General features: G+C 43.4%; 1 protein-coding gene across 3 annotated transcripts in view; it reads left to right on the top strand.

Moving 5' to 3' along the window:
* The window catches only part of LOC122548457 (calcium and integrin-binding family member 2-like), a 51378-nt gene that overhangs the window by 8797 nt on the left and 16880 nt on the right, over positions 1-25701 (top strand). For 2 of the 3 annotated variants that reach the window (XM_043687158.1, XM_043687166.1), the window contains exon 3: positions 16287-16321. The exons of the other annotated variant lie outside the window; for it this stretch is intronic. In XM_043687158.1, the coding sequence (XP_043543093.1) occupies positions 16287-16321 (35 nt within the window). The remainder of the gene's footprint in view (positions 1-16286; positions 16322-25701) is intronic. 3 annotated transcript variants of the gene reach the window in all.

Consider the following 25701-nt stretch of genomic DNA (forward strand, 5'->3'; position numbering starts at 1 on the left):
GGGGCACAACATTCGCCACTCTCCTGTCCCCTGGTACCAACCCCGTTGACAGTGAAGACGAAAAGATCATTGCCAACGGCTCTGCAATTTCCTCTCTTGCTTCCCACATAATCCTAGGATATATCCCGTCAGGCCCGGGGGACTTGTCTATCCTCAAGTTTTTCAAAATGCCCAACACATCTTCCTTCCTAACAAGTATCTCCTCTAGCTTACCAGTCTGTTTCATACTCTCCTCTTCAACAATAAATGCTGCAAGTGTAAAATTGATCAATGCTGCAAACACACATCAGGTCAACCAGCATCTGAAATAGAAAAATTCAATTTCTGTGACACTTATTCAGAATTTAAATTCTTAAAGCTCTGTTGAGAAAAAGGAACATCAGTTATTTTATGTTAGCGATATTGAAGCAGAGGTACTAATTCGATTCTCGAGCGTATGAGCATGAAGTATGAATTTCAGTGACACCTGTCTTTGGTTTTTACTTTGTAGGTGTGTTGGACGCTGCATTTAAAAAAAATCCTAAGTTTGGAATAACTGTTACATTACAGAATGCTATTTCTCTTTAATTGTTGCCTAATTTATACTCGGAAGTATTACCTCATTCCTGAAAAAGGGCTTTGGCTCCTCGGATGCTGCCTGACTTGCTGTGCTTTTCCAGCACTACTCTCGTCTTGACTCGAACCTTCAGCATCTGCAGTACCCCCTTTCGCCTAACTTACATACAAACCAACATAAAAATGGAGTTGAATTCTCTCCATTTTCTTTACATAAAAACTTATGTAATACTAAAATACTTCTGTGTTGTGGAGCAAATTATGGTGTTCCTTATAACTTGCCATTTACCAAAAAGAGATGGAACTGTAGTGCTTGAGTAAATCTATCAAAAGACCTCTACTGCTTAATGAAATTAAAATGTTAATAATGACTATTAATAATGGTTAATACTTTGTTTTTATTTCAGGTTTCCAACAATTATAATTTTTAAGCTTTATTTTGAATTACATTTGCTGATTATTTTCTAAGTTCCTAGATTCATATTGCACAGAAAAGGCCCTTTGGCCCTTTGTGTCTGCACTGATATAATTACAATTGAAAGTGTGCTAATCCCAATTTCCTGCACTTGTCTCATATCCTTAATGTTATGATATTTGAAGCACTTATCCAAATATTTTTTAAAGGTTATAAGGTTTCCAGCTTCCAACACCTTCCCAGGCAGTGCATTCCAGATTCTCACTGCCCGAGTGAAAATGCTTTTTCTCAAATCCCCTCTGAATCTCCTGCTTTTGACCCTGAAACCATGTTCTCTATTTTTTAAATTATTATTACCACATATAGCTGGATACAGTGAAAAGTTTACGTGCAGTATAGGCAGTATAGGTGGGGGGAGGGGAAATGCAGATTTCTCCAGCTTCTTCATGACCGCCCTTCCCCCACCTTATCTCAGTCCCAACCCTCGGACTCAGCATCGCCTTCTTGACCTGCAATCTTCTTCCTGACCTCTCCGCCCCCACCCCCTCTCTGGCCTATCACCCTCACCTTAACCTCCTTCCACCTATCGCATTCCCAACGCCCCTTCCTCAAGTCGCTTCTCCCTACCTTTTACCTTAGCCTGCTTGGCACACTCTCTTCATTCCTGAAGAAGGGCTTATGCCCGAAACGTCGATTTTCCTGCTCCTTGGATGCTGCCTGACCTGCTGCGCTTTTCCAGCAACACATTTTTCAGCTCAGATCTCCGGCATCTGCAGTCCTCACTTTCTCCTAGCAGATCATACCATATAAAGATCACGGGGTGGGTTGAACAGAGTGAGGAATACGACGTTTCGGCTGCAGAGAAGGTGCACGAAAAGCAAAATCGACATTAGATTTGAAATTTGAGAGATCTACTCAGAAATGTAATAACAGTGGGGAAGAAGCTGTTTTTGAGCCTGTTGGTCAGTGTGTTTAAGCTTTTGTATCTTCTGCCTGATGGAAGAGGTTGAGAGATATGATAACCCGGGTGGGTGGTGTCTTTGATGTTGTTGGCTGCCTTCCCGAGGCAGTGAGACGTGTAGATGGAGTCAGTACATGGCAGGTCGGTTTGTGTGGTGGATTGGACTGTGCTCAACTTTCTGTAGTTTCTTACAGTCCTGAGCAGGGCAGTTGTTGCTTTCTATCGTGCATCTATAAAAGAATGGTGAGAGTCCTCATGATTGAAGCCTCAACCAAGGGAACAGTTGCTCTCTGTTCACTCTGTCCATCCCCTTCAGGATCTTATACACCTCTATTATGTCCTCTCTTAGTCTTCTCTTCTCTAGAGAAAACAATCCAAGCCTATCTAGTCTCTCTTGTAGCTCAATTTCTCCATCCCAGGCAACATCCTGATGAACCTCCTCTCTACCCCGTCTTGTGCTATCACATCCTTCCTGTAGTGAGGTGACCAAAATGCACACAGTACTCCAGCTGTGGCCTCTCCAACAGTCCGTACAACTCCGACATTACCCCCTTGCTCTTATACTCTATGACACGAGTGATGAAAGCAAGTGTCCCATATGCCTTCTTAATGATCCTATTCACGTGCTCTGTCAACTTCAGGGATCTGCGAATAATTACCTCTGTTTTTCTAAGCCACCCAGTGTCCTGCCATTCATTAAATACTCCCTCATCTTGTTTCCTCTTCCAAAGTGCATCATCTCACACTCATCAGGGTTAAATACCATCTGCCACTAATCTGCCTATCTGACCAACCCATCTATACTTTCCTGTAACCTACAACCATCTTCTTCACTATTAACCACTCTTCCAACCTTGGTGTTGTCTGCAAATTTACTTGACATTTCCCCCAATTTTCATCTATATCATTTATGTACATAACAAACAATCGGGGTCCCAGTACTGACCCTTGTGGTACACCCTGGACAGTAGCCTCCAGTCACTCAAACAGCCTTCTACCATGATCCTTTGAGTCCTATTATTAAGCCAGTTTCTGATCCATATGTTGCCTCCTGATTAGTCAGCAACTCTTGGGGAAATGGACAGTGGTTGGATTTGGGCCTCTACTGGCTTTCATCCAAGGGAAATCTCAACAATGGCCAGATAAATTTGAGTTAGGTGCATATTAATGTGGATCACCCCAGTGGAAGTGACCTGGGCTTCTCACTGACTCTCCACCAGATGTGAAGAAAGATATGCAGGGTAGGAGGACTGACCATAGGAAATGCAGAGTTACAGAGATAGCGTAGGGGGAAGGGTCTGGGTGGGTCAATGTGGACTCAGTGAACAGAATGGCCTACTTCCACACTGTAGGAATTCTATGAAATACCCTTTTCACCTATATCAAATTCCATTCAATGTTTCTGCTCTGTGAGTTGGGAGGTCATGTTGCGGCTGTACAGGACATTGGTTAGGCCACTATTGGAATATTGCGTGCAATTCTGGTCTCCTTCCTATTGGAAAGATGTTGTGAAACTTGAAAGGGTTCAGAAAAGATTTACAAGGATGTTGCCAAGGTTGGAGAATTTGAGCTTTAGGGAGAGGCTGAACAGGCTGGGGCTGTTTTCCCTGGAACGTCGGTGGCTGAGGGGTGACCTTATAGAGGTTTACAAAATTATGAGGGGCATGGATAGGATAAATAGACAAAGTCTTTTCCCTGGGATCGGGGAGTTCAGAACTAGAGGGCATAAGTTTAGGGTGAGAGGGGAAAGATATAAAAGAGACCTAAGGGGCAACTTTTTCACGCAGAGGGTGGTATGGAATGAGCTGCCAGAGGATGTGGTGAAGGCTGGTACAATTACAACATTTAAGAGGCATTTGGATGGATATATGAATAGGAAGGGTTTGGAGGGATATGGGCCGGGTGCTGGCAGATGGGACTGGATTGGGTTGGGATATCTGGTTGGTGTGAACAGGTTGGACCAAAGGGTCTGTTTCCATGCTGTACATCTCTATGACTCTATGACCAGAACTGAGAAAAGTTAATGTTCTTTGCTTTTAAGGATCATACATTAAATTTAACCTATGAAATATGGAACATGGAAATTACTGCAGAGACACTGAATATAATAAAGTTTACTTTAAATCCAATTTAAACTACATTTGTTTAATATCTTTTCCAAAATAATGTAGAAAGTGACTTTCTAGCTTATTCAACTAGGTATCAATTTCTCAAAAATTAGCTGTTTTAATGTTTTCTCAATCAACAATGGTTGCTTTGGAAGGGTCTTGTGACACAATGGTAATGTCCTCACCTCTGGATTAGACAACAAGACCATAAGAAACAGGAACAGGAATAGGTTGTTAGGCCCCTCGAGCCTGCTCTGTTATTCAATAGGATCAGGGCTGGTCTGACAACCCTCGTGTTCATTTTTCTGCCCTCTCTCTGTAACCCTTGATTACCTACAGAGTCTATCTATCTCAGCCTTAAATAGGTGCAAATGGACTCTCCCCTTAGCTCATTTGGTTGGATAGCTAATTTGTGATACAATGTGGGTTCAATTCCTGTATCAGCTGAGGTTGCCATGATGGACCTTTCTCCTCACCGGTTAAAGCACCACCAGTGTCTCTCTCTCTCTAATGTGAAAGCAGCCTTATAGTCTGATAAAACTATAGTAACTTTGTTTTGATGCAAATCAAGCAAACTCTTTCCATTTCATAGGAAGTTCTCGATTTTACAAGGCTGTTTTTCTTCATCGCTACATCGTTAGGTTCTTTATGAGCTACTGAAGGCAAGTGCTGAGTGCTTATTATTATTTTCTTGGAAAATTCTGGTCCATCATCAACTTTTTTTTAACTGTTGTTTACAGTGGCACCAGGAAACAATGTTTTTGTGGTGAAACTCAATTAATGTGTAAGACCTAATGCATTACGGGCAAAGTGCATTAAAGCTTGGTTGGCTCACACTTGCAAATTGGAAATGTAATTCAAGACATATATTTCCCATTAAAAAACGATCGCTTGCAGTGGTTTTTACATTGTTTTTACATTAATACTCAAATGCAACTCATCCATAGTGACTCCATTTGAAAATTGATACATGTGGTACAGTATGGTGTACCCTTTTGTGCTAAATCAGCAAACTAAACAAAAGATTCTTCTTTGGATATGTAATGTACAAATGACATAGACATTCATTCCAGCTCTGTAATTTAATCCTGCAATTTAATTCGCAGACCACAGATTATAAATGACCAGGAACAAAATCCAAGTTGAGGTGCTCTAGATTTAGAGATTCCTCAGTTTAGTTGAAAAAGGCATTTCATCATAGCCATAAGAACCACAAGACCTGCAGTTTCATAGTATTATGTGGCTTTACACACATACAGGACTGAATCTATGTTTTTTTTGGCTAACTCCAAGTTGCATTTGAGTTTTCCGCCACATGGCCTAGTGAGTTTTCTGGATGAATTTTAATAAACTCACCTAATTAACTACCTACCCTGCCCCTATGGTGTCTCTCATATCTGAGTCTTGCCTCACCTTAATATATGCCATTCTGAGAACAAGACACAACTCAGCAGATATTCCAGAATTCACTGCCAGAGATTACACCCATGGCATCTCTAAAGGACTTGGTTCACCCACATAAAGCAGTCAGTCACTGTTTCTGACATTTGCCCCAGACAGGGCTAAATGGGAGGAATTGCCATCCAGCTTTATCGACAGGGGCCTAGAGGTTGTGCTGGATGAGATGGTGCATGCAGGGTGCACTCTTTCTCCAGGACCTGGAGGTTGTGCTGAATGCAATGGTGCACATGCAGGGTGCAGTCTTTCCCCAGGACCTGGAGGTTGTGCTGGATGGGACGGTGGATGTGCAGGGTGCACTCTTTCTCCAGGACCTGGAGGCCGTGCTGGATGGGACGGTGGATGTGCAGGGTGCACTCTTTCCCTAGGACCTGGAGGTTGTGCTGGATGGGACGGTGGATGTGCAGGGTGCACTCTTTCTCCAGGACCTGGAGGTTGTGCTGGATGCAATGGTGCACATGCAGGGTGCAGTCTTTCCCCAGGACCTGGAGGCCGTGCTGGATGGGACGGTGGATGTGCAGGTTGCACTCTTTCCCTAGGACCTGGAGGTTGTGCTGGATGGGACGGTGGATGTGCAGGTTGCTTTCTTTCCCCAGGACCTGGAGGTTGTGCTGGATGCAATGGTGCAAATGCAGGGTGCACTCTTTCCCCAGGACCTAGAGGTTGTGCTGGATGGGATGGTGGATGTGCAGGGTGCTTTCTTTCCCCAGGACCTGGAGGTTGTGTTGGATGGGATTGTGCACATGCAGGGTGCTTTCTTTCCCCGTGTCCTGCAGTGGAGACCATGATACCAGACCATGCCCATCTGGTCTGAGGTTGCCTCAGGTCAATGCAGTCTCATTTGTCTGATCCAATGATCTCCTCTACCTCATCAGCATAAGGGCCACGCATCTTTTCTCTGATGCCTCACGCTCACTCTATCTTTGCTACTGTAGCCAACTCCCTCCAAGGCTTATGCTCTATCACTCTCACTATTGCTTGCAACATCTTTCGTCATCACCTACCTAATTCACAATGCCATTATGCCTGCATGTCCTACTCACTCACTTGGGACACTTCCCCGACCTGCACCAATACACAGCTGTGCCACCCACTTTCATCTCCCATAAGAAGGCAGGACGAGTGAAGATGGGTATCTCTGTATCTGACTGCCTCAAGAGACTGACTGATGCGTTGAAGCCCTTGGGCTGGTATCAGAAGCTACCATTAACTTCAAACTGTGTACAGTTCTGGTTACCCTGCTCTCAGAAGAATATTATTCAATTGAAGAGTATTCAGTAAAGATTCACAAGGTTTGGACTGGAGGGCTTGAGTATGGGGGAAAGGCTGGATAGACTGGGAAATTCTTCACTGGAACATAAGAGGTTGAAGGGTAACCTTACAGATGTTTTTAAAATCATGAGGGGCATGGATGGGGTAAATAGACAAGGTCTTTTCCCTGGGGTGGGAAGTCCAAAACTTGAGGGCATAGGTTAAAGGTGAGTGGAAAAATATTTAAAAGGCAACTGGGGGGGAGACTTGTTCTCACAGAGGTTAGTTCACGTGCAGTGAATTGCCAGAGGAAGTGGTAGGTGCAGGTCCAGTTACAACATTTAAGAAACATTTGGACAAGTATATGAATAGCAAAGCTTTAGAGGTATATGGGCCAAATGCAGGTAAGTTTGTTCTAAGAAAAATTAACAAGCAGTGAAATTCACAGCTGACCTTGGATAAATCTGTGCATCACAGCACAGGAGCAACTAAGTGGCTTTTAAAGTATAACCTTGCTTTTTTTTGTAAATTGACAATATTGAGTAAAGTGGGGATTTTTATTGATTAAATTTTTTATTGAGATCTGTCTCTTGATTAAACTTTAAAAATATAAAACATAGGTACTAAGTTATCCTAAAGCTGTGTTTTTAGAGCAGTAAGAGTGTGCTATTTCCTGGGTCTGTAGATTGCTAAGGTGCAAAGATGGCCTTGATTGAGTGATGTGCTCTTCCTTTCGGATATGGGAGATTAGGGAGAGTTTCCATGTTACTGATGATTATGTCTGCAGTAAATGTGTTTTGTTGCAAGTCCTTTCAAATGGCATGGATCAGTTGGAGCAGCAGTTAGAGGAAGTGAGGAATTTACAAGAGCTAGGGGTTGTGCTGGATAGCAGTTACAGGAAGATAGCCAAATATCAGATACAGTCAAGTAAATGAGTTACCTCCATGAAAGGTGGGAGGGGTAGGCAGGTAGTGCAGGGGTCTCCTGTGGCTATCCCTATCTCAAACAAGTATGCTGTTTTGGAAAATGTAGGGGTGATGGACTCTCAGGGGATTGTATCATAAACAGCCAAGTTTCTGGTATCAAAACTGGCTCTAAAGTAACAAAGTGGGTGGAATCCAGGGTGATAGTGAGTAAAGAGATTAGTCTGAGAATGGTGCAGTTGGGAGAAGGAACAAGTCAAACAGTTATAGCAGGCAGGAAAAGAAAGCAGAGAACAAAGTAGGATTGATGAAATAAACTGCATTTATTTCAATGCAAGAAGTCAACAGATCAGCAGATAAACTCAAGTTATGGTTGGGAACATGGATCTGGGATATCATAGTAATTACAAGAGACATGGCTCAGGGATGGATAGGGCTGGCAGCTTAATGTTCCAGGGGATAGATGAAAAGGAAGGATAGAAAGGGAGGGGGGGGGGGGGGGCAAGAGAGGAGGGGGAGGGACATTTTTGTTAAAGAATAACATTGTGGCTGTACTTATGGAGAATATTCCTGTGAGTACATCCAGGGAAGTTATTTGGGTAGAACTGAAAAATAAGAAAGGGATGATCACCTTATTGGGACTGTACTATAGACCCTCCAATAGTCAGTATGAAATTGAGAAGCAAATTTGTAAGGAGATCTCAGTTTTCTATAAGAATAATAGGGTGGTTATGGTAGGGGATTTTAACTTTCCAAAAATAGACAGGGACTGCCGTAGCGTTAGGGCTTGGATGGAGAAGAATTTGTTAAGTGTGTTCAAGAAAGTTTTCTGATTCATTATGTGGATGTACCTACTAGAGAAGGTGCAAACATTGACCTACTCTTGTGAAATAAGGCAGGGCAGGTGATTGAGGTGTCAGTGCGGGAATACTTTAGGGCCAATGACCATAATGCTATTAATTTCAAAATAGTGATGGGAAAGGTTAGACCAGATCTAAAAGTTAAAGTTCTAAATTAGTGGAAGGCCAGGTTTGACGATATTAGGCAAGACCTTTCAGAAGTTGATTGGGGCAGATATTCACAGGTAAAAGGATGGCTAGAAAATGGGAAGCCTTCAGAAATGAGATAACGAGAGTCCAGAGACAGTAGGTTTCTGAAGGTTAAGGCTGATAGATATAGGAAATGGTGGATGACTAGAGAAATTGAGGTTTTGGTCAAGAAAAAGAAGGAAGCATATGTCAGGTATAGACAGCAGGGGGTTGGGTGAAGCTCCAGAAGAATATAAAAGCAGGAGGAGTATAACTCAGAGGGAAATCAAGAGTACAAAAAGGGGACATGAGATAGCTTTGGCATATAGGGTTAAGGAGAATCCAACAGTTTTTATAAACACATTAAGGTCAGAAGGGTAACTAGGGAGAGAATAGGACCCCTTAAAGATCAGCAAAGTCACCCATGTGTGGAACTGCAGGAGATGGGGGAGATAGATTAGATTAGATTAGATTACTTACAGTGTGGAAACAGGCCCTACGGCCCAACAAGTCCACACCGACCCGCCGAAGCGCAACCCACCCAGACCCATTCCCCTACATTTACCTCTTCACCTAACACTACAGGCAATTTAGCATGGCCAATTCACCTAACCTGCACATCTTTGGATTGTGGGAGGAAACCGGAGCACCCGGAGGAAACCCATGCAGACACGGGGAGAATGTGCAAACTCCACACAGAGAGTCTCCAGAGGCGGGAATTGAACCCGGGTCTCTGGCGCTGTGAGGCAGCAGTGCTAACCACTGTGCCACCGTATACTGAATGAGTATTTTGCATCAGTGTTTACTGTGGAAAAGGGCATGAAAGATATAGAATGTGGGAAAATAGATGGTGTCATCTTGAAAAATGTCCATATTATAGAGGAGGAAGTGCAGGATGTCTTAAAACACATAAAGGTAGATAAATCCCCGGGACCTGATCAGGTGTACCCTAGAACTCTGTGGGAAGCTAGAGAAGTGATTGCTGGGGCTCTTGCTAAGATACTTGTATCATCGATAGTCACAGATGAGGTGCCCGAAGACTAGAGGTTGGCTAACATGGTGCCACTATTTAATAAAGGTGGTAAGGACAAGCCAGGGAACTATGGACCGATGAGCCTGACATCAGTGGTGGGCAAATTGTTGGAGGGAATTCTGAGGGACAGGATTTACATGTATTAGGAAAGGCAAGGATTGATTAGGGAAAATCAATATGGCTTTGTGTGTGGGAAATCATGCCTCACTAACTTAATTGAAGTTTTTGAAGAAGTAACGAAGAGGATTATGAAGGCAGAATGGTGGACGTGATCTATATGAACCAGGAAGGTGTTTGACAAGATTCTTCATGTTAGATTGGTTAGCAAACTTAGATCTCATGGAATACAGGCAGAACTAGACATTTGGATATAGAACTGGCTCAAAGATAGGAGACAGAGGGTTGTGGTGGAGGGTTGCTTTTCAGACTGGAGGCCTGTGACCAGTGGTGTGCCATAAGGATTGTTGTTGGGTCCACTGCTTTGCATCATTTACATAAATGATTTGGATGTGAACATAGGAGGTACGTTAATAAGTTTGCAAATGATGCCAAAATTGGAAGTATAGTGGGCAGTGAAGAAGTTACCTCAGAGTACAACGGAACCTTGATCAGATGGGCCAATGGGCTGAGGAGTGGCAGATGGAGTTTAATTCAGATAAATGTGAGGTGCTGCATTTTGGAAAGGCAAATCAGGGCAGGATGGTAAGGTCCTGGGGAGTAATGCTGAACAAAGAGATCTTGGAGTGCAGATCTATAGTTCCTTGAAAGTAGAGTCGCAGGTATATAGGATAGTGAAGAAGGCATTTGGAGTGCTTGCCTTTATTGGTCAGTGCATTGAGTATAGGTGTTTGGAGGTCATGGCTGTACAGGACATTGGTTAAGCCACTGTTGGAATACAGCATTCAGTTCTGGTCTCCCTACTAAAGGAAGGATGTTGTGAAAGGTGAAAGGGTTCAGAAAAGATTTACAAGGATGTTGCCAGGTTTGGAAGGCTTGAGTTATAAGGACAAGCTGAATAGACTGGGACAATTTTCCCTGGAGCGTTGGAAGTTGAAAGGTGACCTTATAGTGGTTTATAAAATCATGAGGGGCATGGCTAAGGTGAATAGACAAGGTCACCTCTTCCCTGGGGTGATGGAATCCAAAACTAGGAGGCACAGGTTTAAGGTGAGAGGGGAAAGATTTTAAAGGAACCTCAGGGGTAACTTTTTCATGCAGAGGGTGATGCGTGTATGGAAATGAGCTGCCAGAGGAACTGGTGGAGGCTGCTACAATTACAACATTTATAAGGCATCTGAATAGGAAGGGTTTAGAGGGATATGGGCCAAATGCTGGCAAATGGCTCTAGATTAATTTACCATATCTGGCTGAGTTGGACCAAAGGGTCTGTTTCCATGCTGTATGTCTCCATAACTCCATAAGCGAAGTCTACTCCCTTGACTTGACTAAGGCTGACAGACAACCACGACAAGCTTCCTTCCTTAAGGTCTGTGCTAAGTGGCAGGGCAAAGCAGAAGCAATTTGAGCCTGGAATTTCTTGTTGAGGGGGACAGAGTGCAAAAAAGCAAGGTAGAGATTCTGTGAGTGTCGAGGTAGAGTCAAAGTGAGTGAAGGCTGTGCATGCAGTCTGGCCCAGCCCATGGGTGTGTTCTCCTCAGCATAGTGTTCTTGTTGCAGCAGAACTATGATAGTTACCAGTGCAACCCAAGGTGCTGCAAAGTGCAGACACATCCTGTAAGTGAATCAGAGATGTGTCATGTCAGTTTTTAGAGCACATCAAACACCAGATTTTTAGTCAGAAAAGGAATCAAATGTAATGAAGAAAAGGCAATTGCAGATTATGAGAACAGCCGTGATCTCATCGACTGGCAGAACAGACTCAATGGGTTGAATAGCCTGCTTCTGCTTCTGTATATTATGGGCAATATCCGTGGATGTGAGGTGCATGTAGCCGGTGCCCTTGGAGTGTGCCCTGAGATGTCATTATCCAGTGCCCAACATGGATGATCTTGAGAGCAAGTGGTGAGCTGAATTCACCTGCTCTGATTTCCATTTTGAGTTTTCTGAATGTCTAGCTTGTTTAGTGCATTTGCTAAAATAGGAAACTGAATATTAATGAGGTGAGCTACACTATTAACAAGGTGTTCAACAAAGCAATAAACCCCCTAAAATGGCAATTTAATGGGAAACACCACCGTGCTGGGCAACATTATGAAAGCTAGAGCAACATGGCTGCCAATGCCGAGATGGTAGCTCCTATAATCCTTATTCAATTCTGATACAGATCTCACCATAGCCCATGTTTCTCAGACCCCCCCCCCCTCTAATATTCCACCCACAGACTGGAAACTTCCATTAGAATTTGACTCCGGAGATGGATCTGGAAGTGGGAGTCATTTGTGTTTGGGACAGCAAGTTTGTTTTCACATGATCATACAGTTTCAGCTTTACACATGTTCATGAGATTTTCTGTCATGATTCTGAAAGGTCAGGACAGGCAGGCAGTTCTCACCTCAGTCAGTACCTTCCACTATCTAGAATCCAGGTTTCATACATAAAAAGGTCATCTGGACAGACTCTCACTGAAGATAAGAAGCTTCACTCAGCCTCTGATGGTTGTCATCGCTTCACACTCTCCTGGAGATGTATTAGTCAAAGCAAAAACTGGCCCCAAAGGTTAAGCATTGCCTTGCCAGAGGTTCTGCTCCAAGCAATCCAGGAAAGGACAGGAGGACCTCTTCCCCAGGGATTGCAGCAGGAGACTGACCAGGGCTCTCTGAACCAAGGTCACAGCACAGGTCACCACTTACATAGCCGACCAGAAAACCCGAATCCACTTCAGGAAAAGGCTGAACAATCTCTGGCACTCTACACTGTCCATTAACTGCAAGATGACACTGTTTGAGATATCATAGAAGCATAGAAAATGGTGCCAGAGTAGCCCATTCAACCTTTCGAGCCTGCACCATCATTCAAAACGACCATGGCTGATCATGCAATCTCAGCATCCCATTCTCCCTTTCTCTCCACACCTCTTGATCCCTTTAGCAGCAAGGGCCACATCCAGCTCCTTTTTGAATATACCTAATGTACTGGCCCCAGCAGCTTCCTGTGGAAGAGAATGCCACAGGTTTCACAACTCTGAGTGACGAAATGCTTCCTCAACTTAGTCCTGAATGGTTTACCCCTTATTCTTAGACTGTCACCCCTAGTTCTTGACTTCCTCAACATCGGGAACATTCTTCCTGCATCTAGCCTGTCCAGTCCCATCAGGATTTTATATGTTTCTATGAGCCGCTCCCCCCCCCCCCCCTCCCTCACACCATTCTTCTAAGTTCCAGTGAATACAAGCCCAGTTGATCCCATCTTTCCTAATATGTCAGTTCTGCCATCCTGGAATCAGTCCGGTGAACCTTCCATGGACTCCCTCAAGAGCAAGAATATCATTCCTCTGACTAGGAGACAAAACTGCGCATAATACTCAAGGTGTGGCCTCACCAAGACATCCTTACTCCGATACTCAAATCCTCTTGCTATGAAGGCCAGCATGCCATTAGCTTTCCTCACTGCCTGCTGCACCTGCATGCCAACCTTCAGTGACTATTGCACCATGACACCCAGGTCTCATTACACCTCACCTTTTCCTAAACTGCCACCATTCAGATAATAATCTGCCTTCCTGTTTCATATTTATCCACATTATATTGCATTTGCCAAGTATTTGCCCACTGAACCAAGTCACCCTGCAGCCTCTTAGAAAGTCCAGATACACAATATCTACTGATTCACTATTGTCTACTCTACTGGTCACATCCTCAAAAGATTCCAGAAGATTTGTCAAGCGTGATTTCCCTTTAGTGAATCCATGCTGACTCGAACCGTTTCTGTCACCACTTTTCAAATGCTCAAAGTTAAAAATCACACAACACCAGGTTAGAGTCCAACAGGTTTAATTGGAAGCACACTAGCTTTCGGAGCGACGCCTGATGAAGGAGCGTCGCTCCGAAAGCTAGTGTGTTTCCAATTAAACCTGTTGGACTATAACCTGGTGTTGTGTGATTTTTAACTTTGTACACCCCAGCCCAACACTGGCATCTCCAAATCATGTCCAAATGCTCAGTTATTACATCTTTAATAATTGACTCCAGCATTTTCCTCACCACCTATGTCAGGCTAACTGGCCTATAATTCCCCATTTTCTCTCCTCCTCCTTTTTAAAGAGTAGAGTCACATTGGAACTGTTCCTGAATCTACAGAATGTTAGAAAATGATCACCAATGTGCCTGCTATTTCTAGGGCCACTTCCTTAAGTACTCTGAGATCAGAGCATCAGGGCCTGGGGACTTATCAGGTTTTAATTCCATGAATTTCCCCCAAACTATTTCCTGACTAATCAGGATTTCCTTCAGTTTCTTCTTCATGCTTGACCCTCTGCCCCTTAGTATTTCGAGTCATAGAAATGTACAGCACGGAAATGTCCATGCTGACCAAATATCCCAACACAATCTAGTCCCACCTGCCAGCACCTGGCCATATCCCTCAAACCCATCCAGATGCCTTTTAAATGTTGCAATTGTACCAGCCTCCAACACTTCCTCTGGCAGCTCATTCCATACACGTACCACCCTCTGTGTGAAAAAGTTTCCCCTTAGGTCTCTTTTATATCTTTCCCCTTTCAACCTAAACTTATGCCCTCTAGTTCTGGACTCCCCCACCCAAGGGAAAAGACTTTGTCTATTTATCCTATCCATGCTGATCATGATTTTGTAAACATCTATAAGGTCACCCCTCAGCCTCCAACACTCCAGGGAAAACAGTCCTAGCCTATTCTTGAAGGTTGTCCTTGGTGAAAACAGATCAAAAATATTTGTTCAACTGATCTGCCATTCCTTTATTGTCCATTATGAATTCACCCAATTCTAATTGCAAGGGACCTACATTTGTCTCCACCAGTGTTTTTCTCTTCACATGTCTATAGAAGCTTTTGCAGTCAGTTTTTATGTTTTCCACATGCTTCCTTTCATATTCTATTTTCCCCTTCCAAATTAAAGTCTTTGCCCTCACCTGCTGAATTTTAAGTTTCACCCAGTCCTCAGGTTTGCTGCTTTTTCTGGCAATTTATATTCCTCCTCTTTAGCTGTAACACTATCCCTGACTTCCGTTGTTAACCATGTTTGAGCCACCTTTCCTGTTTTACTCTTACATCAGACAGGGATGTACAATTGTTGAAGTTTATCCATGTATACTATTGCCTATCCACCATCAACCTTTTAAGTATTCTTGGCCAGCTTATCCTCATCAATGCATATCTCATACCATCAAAGTTTAGTTCCTTTAAGCTCAGAACCCTACACTCAGATTAATTGCATCACTCTCCGCCTTAGTGAAGAATTCGGCCATATTATGGTCACTCTTCCCCAAAGGGTCTCAAGCCACAACATTGCTGATTAATCTTCTCTCATCTCACAATACCCCAGTCAAGGATGGTTTGATCTCTAGTTGGTTCCTTGACATATTGATCCAGGAAACCATCCCTCATACATTCCAGGAAATCCTCCTCCATCGCATAGCTACCAGTTTGATAAGTCCAATCAGTACGTATAATAACTGTTGTCTTGGTGGGGGAGCACTGAACATGTCACTGTATAGCACATGGTATGTCAACCTCTGTAGCATGTGCCAGCACCTTGCTCAACAAACACACTGCATGGGATTCAAGCAAATGACCATGCCCTAAAGTCAAAGGAGAGCAGTCCTTAGTGTGGTTAAGGGGGACTATGGTTAGTCAGAGACTTGTCCCATTTGAGTCCAATGGGTTGGCTATGGTTGGTCCTAATCAGTCCAGCAATCCATGTCCTTGCAGTCTATGGACTGGGAGATGCTACACAGGTACCCAGTTGTTCCTTGAAACAAACCACTTGTATATACATTCAGGACAGCTATAACTTCAGGGCTGTCGGTATGTAATTACACAAGAGCTGCAACCGATGGCACAGTTGGTGATGAGGGCCTGTGACATCCTTAATCAGTGCCTACACTGACCAGCAGTCAGTTGGAGAAAGTTATTGTGACATCCCATTCTCCTCCACCTCCTCAGTGAGCCTTCAGCTGCTGCCTCTTCATCTGGAGGCTGTGGGTCAGACTTTGGAGGAGAGTCGAACAAGGATATTGAGCTCAATGACCGTCCATGTTCATATAGAATGGTGGAACAGGCTCTTCCAGCTCCTATCTTCTCTGTTTCTATGTTTTATGAAAATGTTGTACAGAGGTAGGCTAATGTTAGCTGATAAAACTTCATTGTGGGATTTTAATGTGAACACTTCAGTGCCTGAGGTAAATATCTTCAATGTTTGCATTTAAAACTTTTAAGGAATGAAATAAATAGTTCAAAATATCAGAATTATTAATAGTGTAAAGTTAATTTGTCACAGTATTTAGAGTTAGAAAGCTTGCTGAAGTTTTTTTTGGGATTTGGAGTAGGTCTTTTACACCTACCCATATGAGCAACTGTACTAAAGAGACAATTAAAACTGATTTTTATTTCCCTTTTAAAGGATTGTACTGTCTTCACAAGGAAAGAAATTCTGAGGTATGTCTAACATGTTATTCATATCCATAGATGCCTAAGAATTATTGGAAACAAGTGTTTAAAACACAATTAAGTTGAATTCCTTTTATAGGCTGGTATAAAACATTTAAGGTAACGAATAATCAACAAGAAAATCCAAATGTCAAGAACTCCTTCTGAGAAAAATGATGATTGGACTAACACATATCAAACATCCTCTAGAACAGTGACCCTGTTTGCAGAAAAGGCCAGTCTTCAATGAACATTACAAGCCAGAACTGCAAAGACATAAACACAGTTACATCTATAGCCTAAAGCTATGTTCAGAGTGAAAAGTAAGGTTTTGACCTATGTAAGGTTGTGAAGGAAAATGTGCAAACACTAGGGGGCATATTTTTAAGGCGAAATGGTAAAGATTTAAAATGACCTGAGGGGCAATGTTTTCACACAGAGGGTGGTTACTGCGTGGAACCGCCTGAGGAAGTGGTGGATGCTGTTACAGTTATAACATTCAAAAGACATTTGGATGGGTACATCAATAGAAGAGGTTTAGAGAGGTATGAGGAGGCAAGTGGAACTAATTTAGTTTGGGAAACTTGGTCAGTGTGGAATAGTTGGACCAAGAGGTCTGTTTCCATGCTGTACAACTATAATTCTATGACTTGGCAACAGCCTAAAAGGTTGCTTGCAAAATGTTTTCCTTTGCAACACAAAACCAAGGAGACCCAGCCCAGTTCTGCGATATTATTGTGATCATGGCAGTGTTTGTAACTTATTGTAGCCTGAAGTTCCTGGCAGAATATTGCCTTACAAAGCAATATAACAATGAAGCAGATATTGTACAGAAGACAGTTCCTGCCAACAAAATTGAAGTGAAGGATGCTTTCCATTATTGGTCAGAGTATTGAGTACAGGAGTTGGGAGGTCATGTTGCAGCTGTACAGAACATTGATTAGGCCACTTCTGGAATATTGTGTGCAACTCTGGTCTCCTTCCTGTCAGAAGGATATTGTGAAAGTTAAAAGGGTTCAGAAAAGATTTCCAAGGATGTTGCCAGATTTGGAGGATTTGAGCTATAGGGAGAGGTTGAATAGACTGGGGCTGTTTTCCCTGGAGCGTCAGAGGCTGAGGGGTGATCTTATAGAGGTCTTAAAAATCATGAGGGGCATGGATAGGGTAAATAGACAAAGTCTCTTCCCTTAAGTGGGGGTTCCAGAACTAGAGGGTGAGGGGGGAGGAAAGATATAAAAGAGACCTAAGGGGCAACTTTTTCACCCAGAGGGTGGTACGTGTATGGAATGAGTTGCCAGAGGAAGTGGAGGAAACTAGAACAGTTACAACATTTAAAAGGCATCTGGATGGGTATATGAATAGGAGGGGTTTGGAGAGATATGGGCTGGGTGCTGGAGGTGGGACTAGATTATGTTGGGATATCTGGTCGGCATGGATGGGTTGGACTGAAAGGTCTGTTTCCGTGCTGTACATCTCTATGACTCTATGACTTGCCAGTTATCGAGTTTGAGTAGGCCAAATATTACATAGGTGCAATACGTTACTAATGTGCAGTAGTCAACTTCAAATGAACCTGCTGGGAATTAATTCCTGGGATAGCAGAACTTACATTTGAGGAGAGATTGGAACTTAGGATTATATTCACTGGAGTTTAGATTAATGAGGGAACAATCTCACTGAAATCTATAAAATTCTAAACAGGATTAGACAGGTTAGATGCAGGAATAATATCCCTAAATCCAGACAAAGGGGTCATAGTTTAAGGATAAGGGATAAACCTTTTAAGATTGAGATGAGGAGAAATCTTTTTACGCAGAGAGTGGTAAGCCTATGAAATTCACTACCACAGAAAGTGGGCAAGGTTAAAACATGTGTTTTCAGAAGGAAGGTAAATATAGCTCTTATAGCTAAAGGGATCATAGGTTATGGAGGGAAGAATGTGATTAGGATATTGAGCTTGATTATCTACCATGGACATATTGAATGGTGGAGCAGGCTCTAGGGGGTCAATGGCTGTCCAAATCCTTTTGAAGCAGCTTTCTATCTTCCTTAAAGTACACATTCCCACCCAGTTTTGTATCATCTACAAAATTGGATAGACTACATTTGATCTTCAAGTCCAAATCATTAATGCACATTGTCATGATCACAGATCATAGCCCTGAATCTTCTACAGACATATTGCACTTTAATCCCAATGTGTAATTTTTTTCAAAAGGACAATTACAGATACAATGATTGTGGATGTGAATCTAGTGACTGTAAAAAGAAAACCTGAAATAAAAAACTGACAAGGTATCAAGGAAGCTTCAACGAGGAGAAATACATGACTGACCGAACCCCTAAACTTCAGACTGTGAACATGGCAAAACAAAAAGTTGCAGTTTGGGCAAGTGACATGTTTTCCATCTTTTCCTTTCAAGAATATACAAGGGCAAAGGTTAAAGTCACTGGTCTCTGTATGTTAGTGATGAAAGGTATGCTAATGAGCTGAGGTGCTCACAGCTATTAGTGGACTGATGAACTGATGTGTATATTAACATGAGTGAGAGTACTGGTGTACTGTGAAAATCACATTTAACTAATTCTCCAGTAATTGTAGTATCATATAAGATTATGGGTGGAGATGCTTTGTTAATTTTAATATGATAGCATCTTCCTATCCAGCATCTTTGCTGTTTCTGTTGACTTAAGAATTTTTGTAAGCAGTGAGGAGAGAAAGAGAGAGCAATAATATATATGGGCATTATGATAGCAAATGAAGTATCATATAGGAAATTATAAGGTTAATCACATTGGTAGTAAAATAATTGAAAACTAGATCTTTTTTCAAATTGCAAAATGTTTTAAATGTTGATTTTCAGAGGGATTAGAGTGTACTCCGATAAGGAAGACAAGGAATTAGGAAGACGAGTGGCATGCTGGTTTTGTTACATTGGGATTTGAGTACAAGAACAAGGAAGTCTTGCTACAGAGATAAAAAAAAACTGCAGATGCTAGAATCCAAAGGAGACAAACAGGAGGCTGGAAGAACACAGAAACCAGGCAGCGTCAGGAGGTGGAGAAGTTAACGTTCTTCAGGATGAGATGTGGGGCTAGGGAGCGCTACAGTTAAAGGGGCTGGGTTGGGGGGGTGGGGAGAGTAGCGGAATGGTGAGGTACTGATAGGTGGTGGGTACGACCTGGCTGATCGATGGGAAGGATGGATCCATTTGGTAGCTGGCAGGAATGGTCAGTCGGAGGGATGGAAGGGAGGAGGCGGGGTTGGAAAGGGATTTGGGAGATGAGTAGGAAGGTTATTTGAAATGAGAAAACTCAATGTTAAGTCCGCTGGGCTGTCTACTACCCAGACGGAGCTAAGGTTTTGTTCCTCCAATTTGCGGTCAGATTCACTGTAGCAATGGAGACTACCTGTGTCCACCTATCACTACCTTACCATTCCGCTACCCTCCTCAGCCCACCACCTCCCTCTTTATCTGTAGCTCCCCCTCCCCACATCTAGTCCTGAAGAAGGCATAATACCTGAAATGTTGATGTCTCTACTGTCTGATGCTGCCTGGCTTGCTGTGTCCTTCCAGCCACCTGCTTAGAACATAGAACAATACAGCACAGAATAGGCCCTTCAGCCCTTGATGTTGCGCTGACCTGTGAACTAACCTAAGCCCATCTCCCTACACTATTCCATCATCATCCATGTGCTTATCCAAGGACTGTTAAATTTCCCTCATGTGGCTGAGTTAACTACATTGACAGGTAGGGCATTCCACTCCCTTACCACTCTCTGAGTAAAGAACCTGCCTCTGACATCTGTCTTAAATCTACCACCCCTCAATTTGTAGCTATGCCCCCTCGTACAAGCTGACGTCATCATCCTAGGAAAAAGACTTTCACTGTCTACCCTATCTAATCCTCTGATCATCTTGAATGTCTCTATCAAATACCCTCTTAGCCTTCTTCTGTCCAATGAGAATAGACCCAAGTCTCTGAGCCTTCCCACCAGATCAGACAACATCCTGGTAAATCTCCTCTGCACCTTTTCCAATGCTTCTACATCCTTCCTGTAATGGGACGACCAGAACTGTACATAATATTCCAAGTGCAGCCAGACTAGCATTTGTATAGTTTCAGCATGACATTACGGCTCCGGAACTCAATCCGTCTACAAATAAAACCTAACACACCATATGCCTTTTTAACAGCACTATCATCCTGGTTGGCAACCTTCAGGGATCTATGTTTATGGACTCCAAGATCCCTCTGCACATCCGCACTACCAAGAATCTTTCCATTGACCCAGTATTCTGCCTTTCTGTTATTCTTACTGAAGTGAATCACTTCACATTTATCTGCATTGAACTCCATTTGCCACCTCTCAGCTAAATTCTGCAGTTTATCCAAGACCCCCTGCAACCTGCAACTTTCTTCTACACTGTCCATTACTCCACCATTACTATCATCTGCAAACTTACTGACCCATCTACCTAAACCTGCATCCAAGTCATTTATAAAAATGAAAAAGAGCAATGCTCCTAAAATAGATCCTTGTGGCACACCACTAGTAATTGGACTCGGCTGAATATTTTCCAGCAACCACCACTCGTTGCCTTCTTTCAGAAAGCCAGTTTCTAATCCAAACTGCTAAATCGCCCTCAAACCCATGCCTCTACATTTTGTCCAACTACCTATCATGTGGAACGTTATCAAAGGCTTTACTGAAGTCCATGTATACCACGTCAACTGCCCTATCCTCATCCACATGCTTGGTCACCTTCTCAAAAAACTCAGTGAGGTTTGTGAGACATGACCTGCCCTTGATAAAACCATGTTGACTGTCTGAAATCAAATTGTTGCTTGCTACATAATTATAAATCCTATCTCTTATAATCCTTTCCAAAACTTTTCCTACAACAGACATAAGGCTCATACCATCCCTACATTTTGCTACCCCATTATATGCATCCTAATTCTTGCCTAATCGCATTATAATTGTCCTTCTCCCTTCTATAACTCCTGCCCTATGGCATGTACCTATCCCTTTTCATTGCTAAACTAAACGTAACCAAATTACGGTTACTCTCTCCAAAATGCTCACCTACCACTAAATCAAACACCTGGCCTGGTCCATTACCAAGCACCAGATCCAGTGTGGCCTCCCCTCTTGTCGGCCCTTCGACATAGTGTCAGGAAACCCTCCTGCACACATTTTACAAAGACTGATCCATCCGACATACTAGAGTTATAGCATTTCCAGTCAATGTTGGGAATTTAAAGTCCTCCATAATGACCACCCTGTTCCTTTCACTCCTACCCAGAATTGTTTTACCAATCCTCTCCTCCACCTTCCTGGAACTCTGTGAAGGCCTATAAAAGACTCTAAGCAGTGTGACCTCTCCTCTCCTGTTTCTAACCTCAGCCCATACCACCTCAGTAGATGAATCCTCGTCAAAAGTTCATTCAGCCACCGTTATACTGTCATTGACTAATAAGGCCACACGTCCCCCTCTTTTACCGTCTTCCCTGTTCTTAATGAAAGATCTAAACCCTGAAACCTGCAACATCCATTCCTGACCCTGCTCTATCCATATCTCCGAAATGGCCACAACATCGAAGTCCCAGGTACCTATCCATGCTCCAAGCTCACCTACCTTATTCTGGATACTCCTGGTGTTGAAGTAGACACACTTCAAAGCAGCTTGCCGTCTGCCAGCACATTCCTGTGACTGTGAAATCGTGTCTATGCCCTCCCTCCTCTCATCCTCCTGTACACTGGAACTGTCTACTTTGAAGACTTACTACACTGTGCAGGGCTTCGGTGACACCAGTTGTGGAATACTGTGTGAAGCTTTGGTCTCCATATTTAATGAAGAATATGCTTGAATGGCAGTTGGATAGCAAACATTCACAGGAGGGTGTTCGTGCTCTGAGGGAGTCATCCTACAATGAGAGAAAAATGAGCCCATCTTGTCTGCTGTTTGGAAGAATGAATTTATCGCATTGAAACATACATTCATGATTCAAAATCGAAACAAGAACAGAAAATGCTAGAAATATATTTGCATGAGAAGCAGCATTTGAGGAGAGAAAAGCAGAATTAATAATGAAAGGAGTCATCACGGAAGGCTGTTATCCCTGGGCTATGGATGCTCCAACATTGAGCATCTTTAAGAATGGGACAGTAAAATGTTTGGTTTCTCAGAGAATCAAAGAGTATGTGGAGCAGCTGAGTAAATGACTTTGTGACAGAAGAGCAGCCACGTTTGTATTGAATGGTGGATCAGACTCAAGGAGCTGGATTGTATAATCCTGCTCTCATTGCTTATGTTTTTAAGTTTCTTTCTTTTTCCTGACTGCGGACAGGTGTAAAGATTTGGCAAATACTAATTTTCTATCCTTGTTTTCAGTGTTTTACAATAACTTAAAATTCTAAAGTACAAATCCCTCCTCAATAGATTCTCCCATCTTTGGATATCCTGATTGTGCTAGAATTGGTACTTATTACATAGTCTCCTAAACTATCTAATTATTTTGTAAAGTTTGAACTCTGGAACACATTAGGTTAAGTCTGAGTTGGATCGAGTTTTCTAGCAGATTTACTTGCCCTATGTTATCAAACTTCTCCTCATTAATGACCCGCCCCATAACATCTCTCATGTCCAATTTCCATCCCATCTTACTATGTGCTGCTCCCACAACAACATGCCACTCACAGATATACTCAGAAAAACTAGTACCTCTTGTGCCCAGATCAGCTTTAAAATGTCCACAAACACTGGCATTCTGAAGCTATCCTGCTCTTTGACAGCCAGACTTGGAACATGGTGGAGAAAGGAATTTTGGCATCATGTTTCTCCAAGAGGGACCTAGAAGTCCTGCTGAATATGATGATGTGAAGGAGAGGAGACCTCTTTTTGACTTAATTTAATTTGATTTGTTACTGGCATGTGTATCGAGGTACAGTGAAAAGTGTTGTCTTATGTGCTTTACAGGTAGTAAAGTGCATCCGGGTAACAGAACACAGTGCAGGATACAAGGTTACAGCTGCCAAGAAGGTGCAGAAAGAGAGAGAGATCAGCATTAACATTAAACAAGTTCATTCAAAAGTCTAATAACAGCAGGGAAGAAGCTGTTTGTTTGTGTATTCAAACTTTTATATCTTCTGTCCAACAGAAGAGGGTGTCAGAGAGTATATCTGGGGTGGGAGGGGGGGGGGGGGGGGTCTTTGATTATGTTGGTTGCTTTCCCAAGGCAGTGGGAAGTATAGATAGAATCAGTGGATGGGCAGCTGGTTTGCGTGATGGACTGGGCTGTGTTCACAACTTCCTGTAGTTTTGTGTGGTCTTTGGAAGAGCAGTTGCCATACCAAGCTGTGATACATCCAGATAGGATGCTTTCTATGGTTCATCTATAAGAATTTGTACAAATCTTTATGGACATGCTGAATTTCTTTAGCCTTCTGAGGAAGTAGAGGTGTTGTTGTGCTTTCTTGACCGTAGTGTCAGCATGGGTGAACCAGGACAGATTGTTGGTGATTCCCAGGAACTTGACGCTTTCGACCATCTCCACCTCAGCACCATAGCTGCAGTCAGCTGCGTGCCCTCCACTCTGCTTCCTGAAGTCAATGACCAGCTCCTTCATTTTTGCTGCTGCTGATGGCAATATTGTTGTCTTTATACCATGCCGCCAAGCACTCTGTCTTCTTCCTGTTCTCTGCGTCATTATTGTTTGAGATCCAACCTAGAACAGTGATATCATCAGCAAACTTGTAAATGGAGTTGGTGCAGAATTTGGCCACACAGTCCTCCTGGAGAACCAGCGAGAGGAGGCCAAGCCACCAGACACTGGTAGCCTGGTCCAAGGTTGCCACATGAGTCAGTGCCAGCAGTACAGAAAGAAGAGCGCAAAGCCAGTCGGGAAGGTAAGTGATTGTTATTTAAGAACTTACCTCGACGCCAGCGGTCTTTTCGCATCAGAGAGCGGCGGGAGCTGGGCAGAAGTGAAGTCGGAGCGCAAAGCCGGTCGGGAAGGTAAGTGATTGTTATTAGAGTGGGTGTGTTCTAGACCCTAGGTCCTACAAAGTAGGGCCTCTCTCCCTCCCCCCTCCTCTAGCCTAAATTAAAATCCACAGACTTGCCCCAAAAAGAGGGTCCAAGGAAGTTCCTGTGGATTGAAGAGTGAGGCTTTGACAAGGAGGTTGAGTGAAATGATTACGCCACAGTTGAAGAGGGTGAAGACATGACTGCCAAGTTGGTTCAGTGCGCTATGTGCTTGATGTGGGAGGTCAACGACTCTGGTGTGTCTGGCTCGTATAAGTGTGGAAAGTGTGTGCACGTTCAGCTACTGACTGAGCATATTGCAGCACTGATGAAAGAACACGAGGACCTTAGGCTCATCCGAGAGAACGAGATCTTTCTGGACAAGACCTTCAGCGAGGTTATTACACCAATCGTACCAGAGGAGAGCAGAAGAGAGGAGACGATGAGGAAGGCACAGAGGAGACAGGTGCAAGAGACCCTGGGGGAAGTACCTGTCAGGAACAAGTTGAATCTTTTGGAAACAGTAGAGACAGATGACACTGCCAGTCCGTGAGGCGGCCAGGTCTGTCAATCAAAAGTTGGTGTGGAGACAGAGCGGAAGAGTCTGACATCGCACAGAGCCGTGGTAATAGGGGACTCCATAGTGAGAGGAACTGCCCGGGGTTTTTGTGGCAGCAACGGGACTTAAGGATGGTGTGTTGCCTTCCTGGTGCCAGGGTGAAAGACACCACAGACAGAGTGCAGGAAATCCTCAAGGACGAAGGTGAAGAGCCAGAGGTGGTGGTACATGTCGGCACAAATGATGTCGGGAAGAAGAGGAGGAACATACTACAGCTGGACTTCGGAGAACTAGGAAGAAGGCTGAAAAGCAGGGCGTCCAAGGTGGTTATCTCCGGTTTGCTTCCAGTTCCTTGGGCTGGTGAGGCCAGAATCAGGGAGATAGTGGACTTGAACGTATGGCTGGGGAACTGATGCAGGAAGCAAGGATTCAAATTCTTGGATCACTGGAGTATATTTTGTGGTAAGCATAAATTCTACAAGAGAGACGGTTGCACCTTAATAGGTTAGGGACCCTTATCTCCGGTTGCTTCCAGTTCCTTGGGCTGGTGAGGCCAGAATCAGGGAGATAGTGGACTTGAACGTATGGCTGGGGAACTGATGCAGGAAGCAAGGATTCAAATTCTTGGATCACTGGAGTATATTTTGTGGTAAGCATAAATTCTACAAGAGAGACGGTTGCACCTTAATAGGTTAGGGACCAGCATTCTGGCAGGCAGGTTTGCTACTGCAACACAGCTACGTTTAAACTAAGTAGCGGGGGGGGGGGGACAAACTGGATGTTTAAGAAGGAAATTG

This window comes from Chiloscyllium plagiosum, chromosome 1, assembly GCF_004010195.1.
Source record: "Chiloscyllium plagiosum isolate BGI_BamShark_2017 chromosome 1, ASM401019v2, whole genome shotgun sequence".
Taxonomy (NCBI): Eukaryota; Metazoa; Chordata; class Chondrichthyes; order Orectolobiformes; family Hemiscylliidae; genus Chiloscyllium; species Chiloscyllium plagiosum.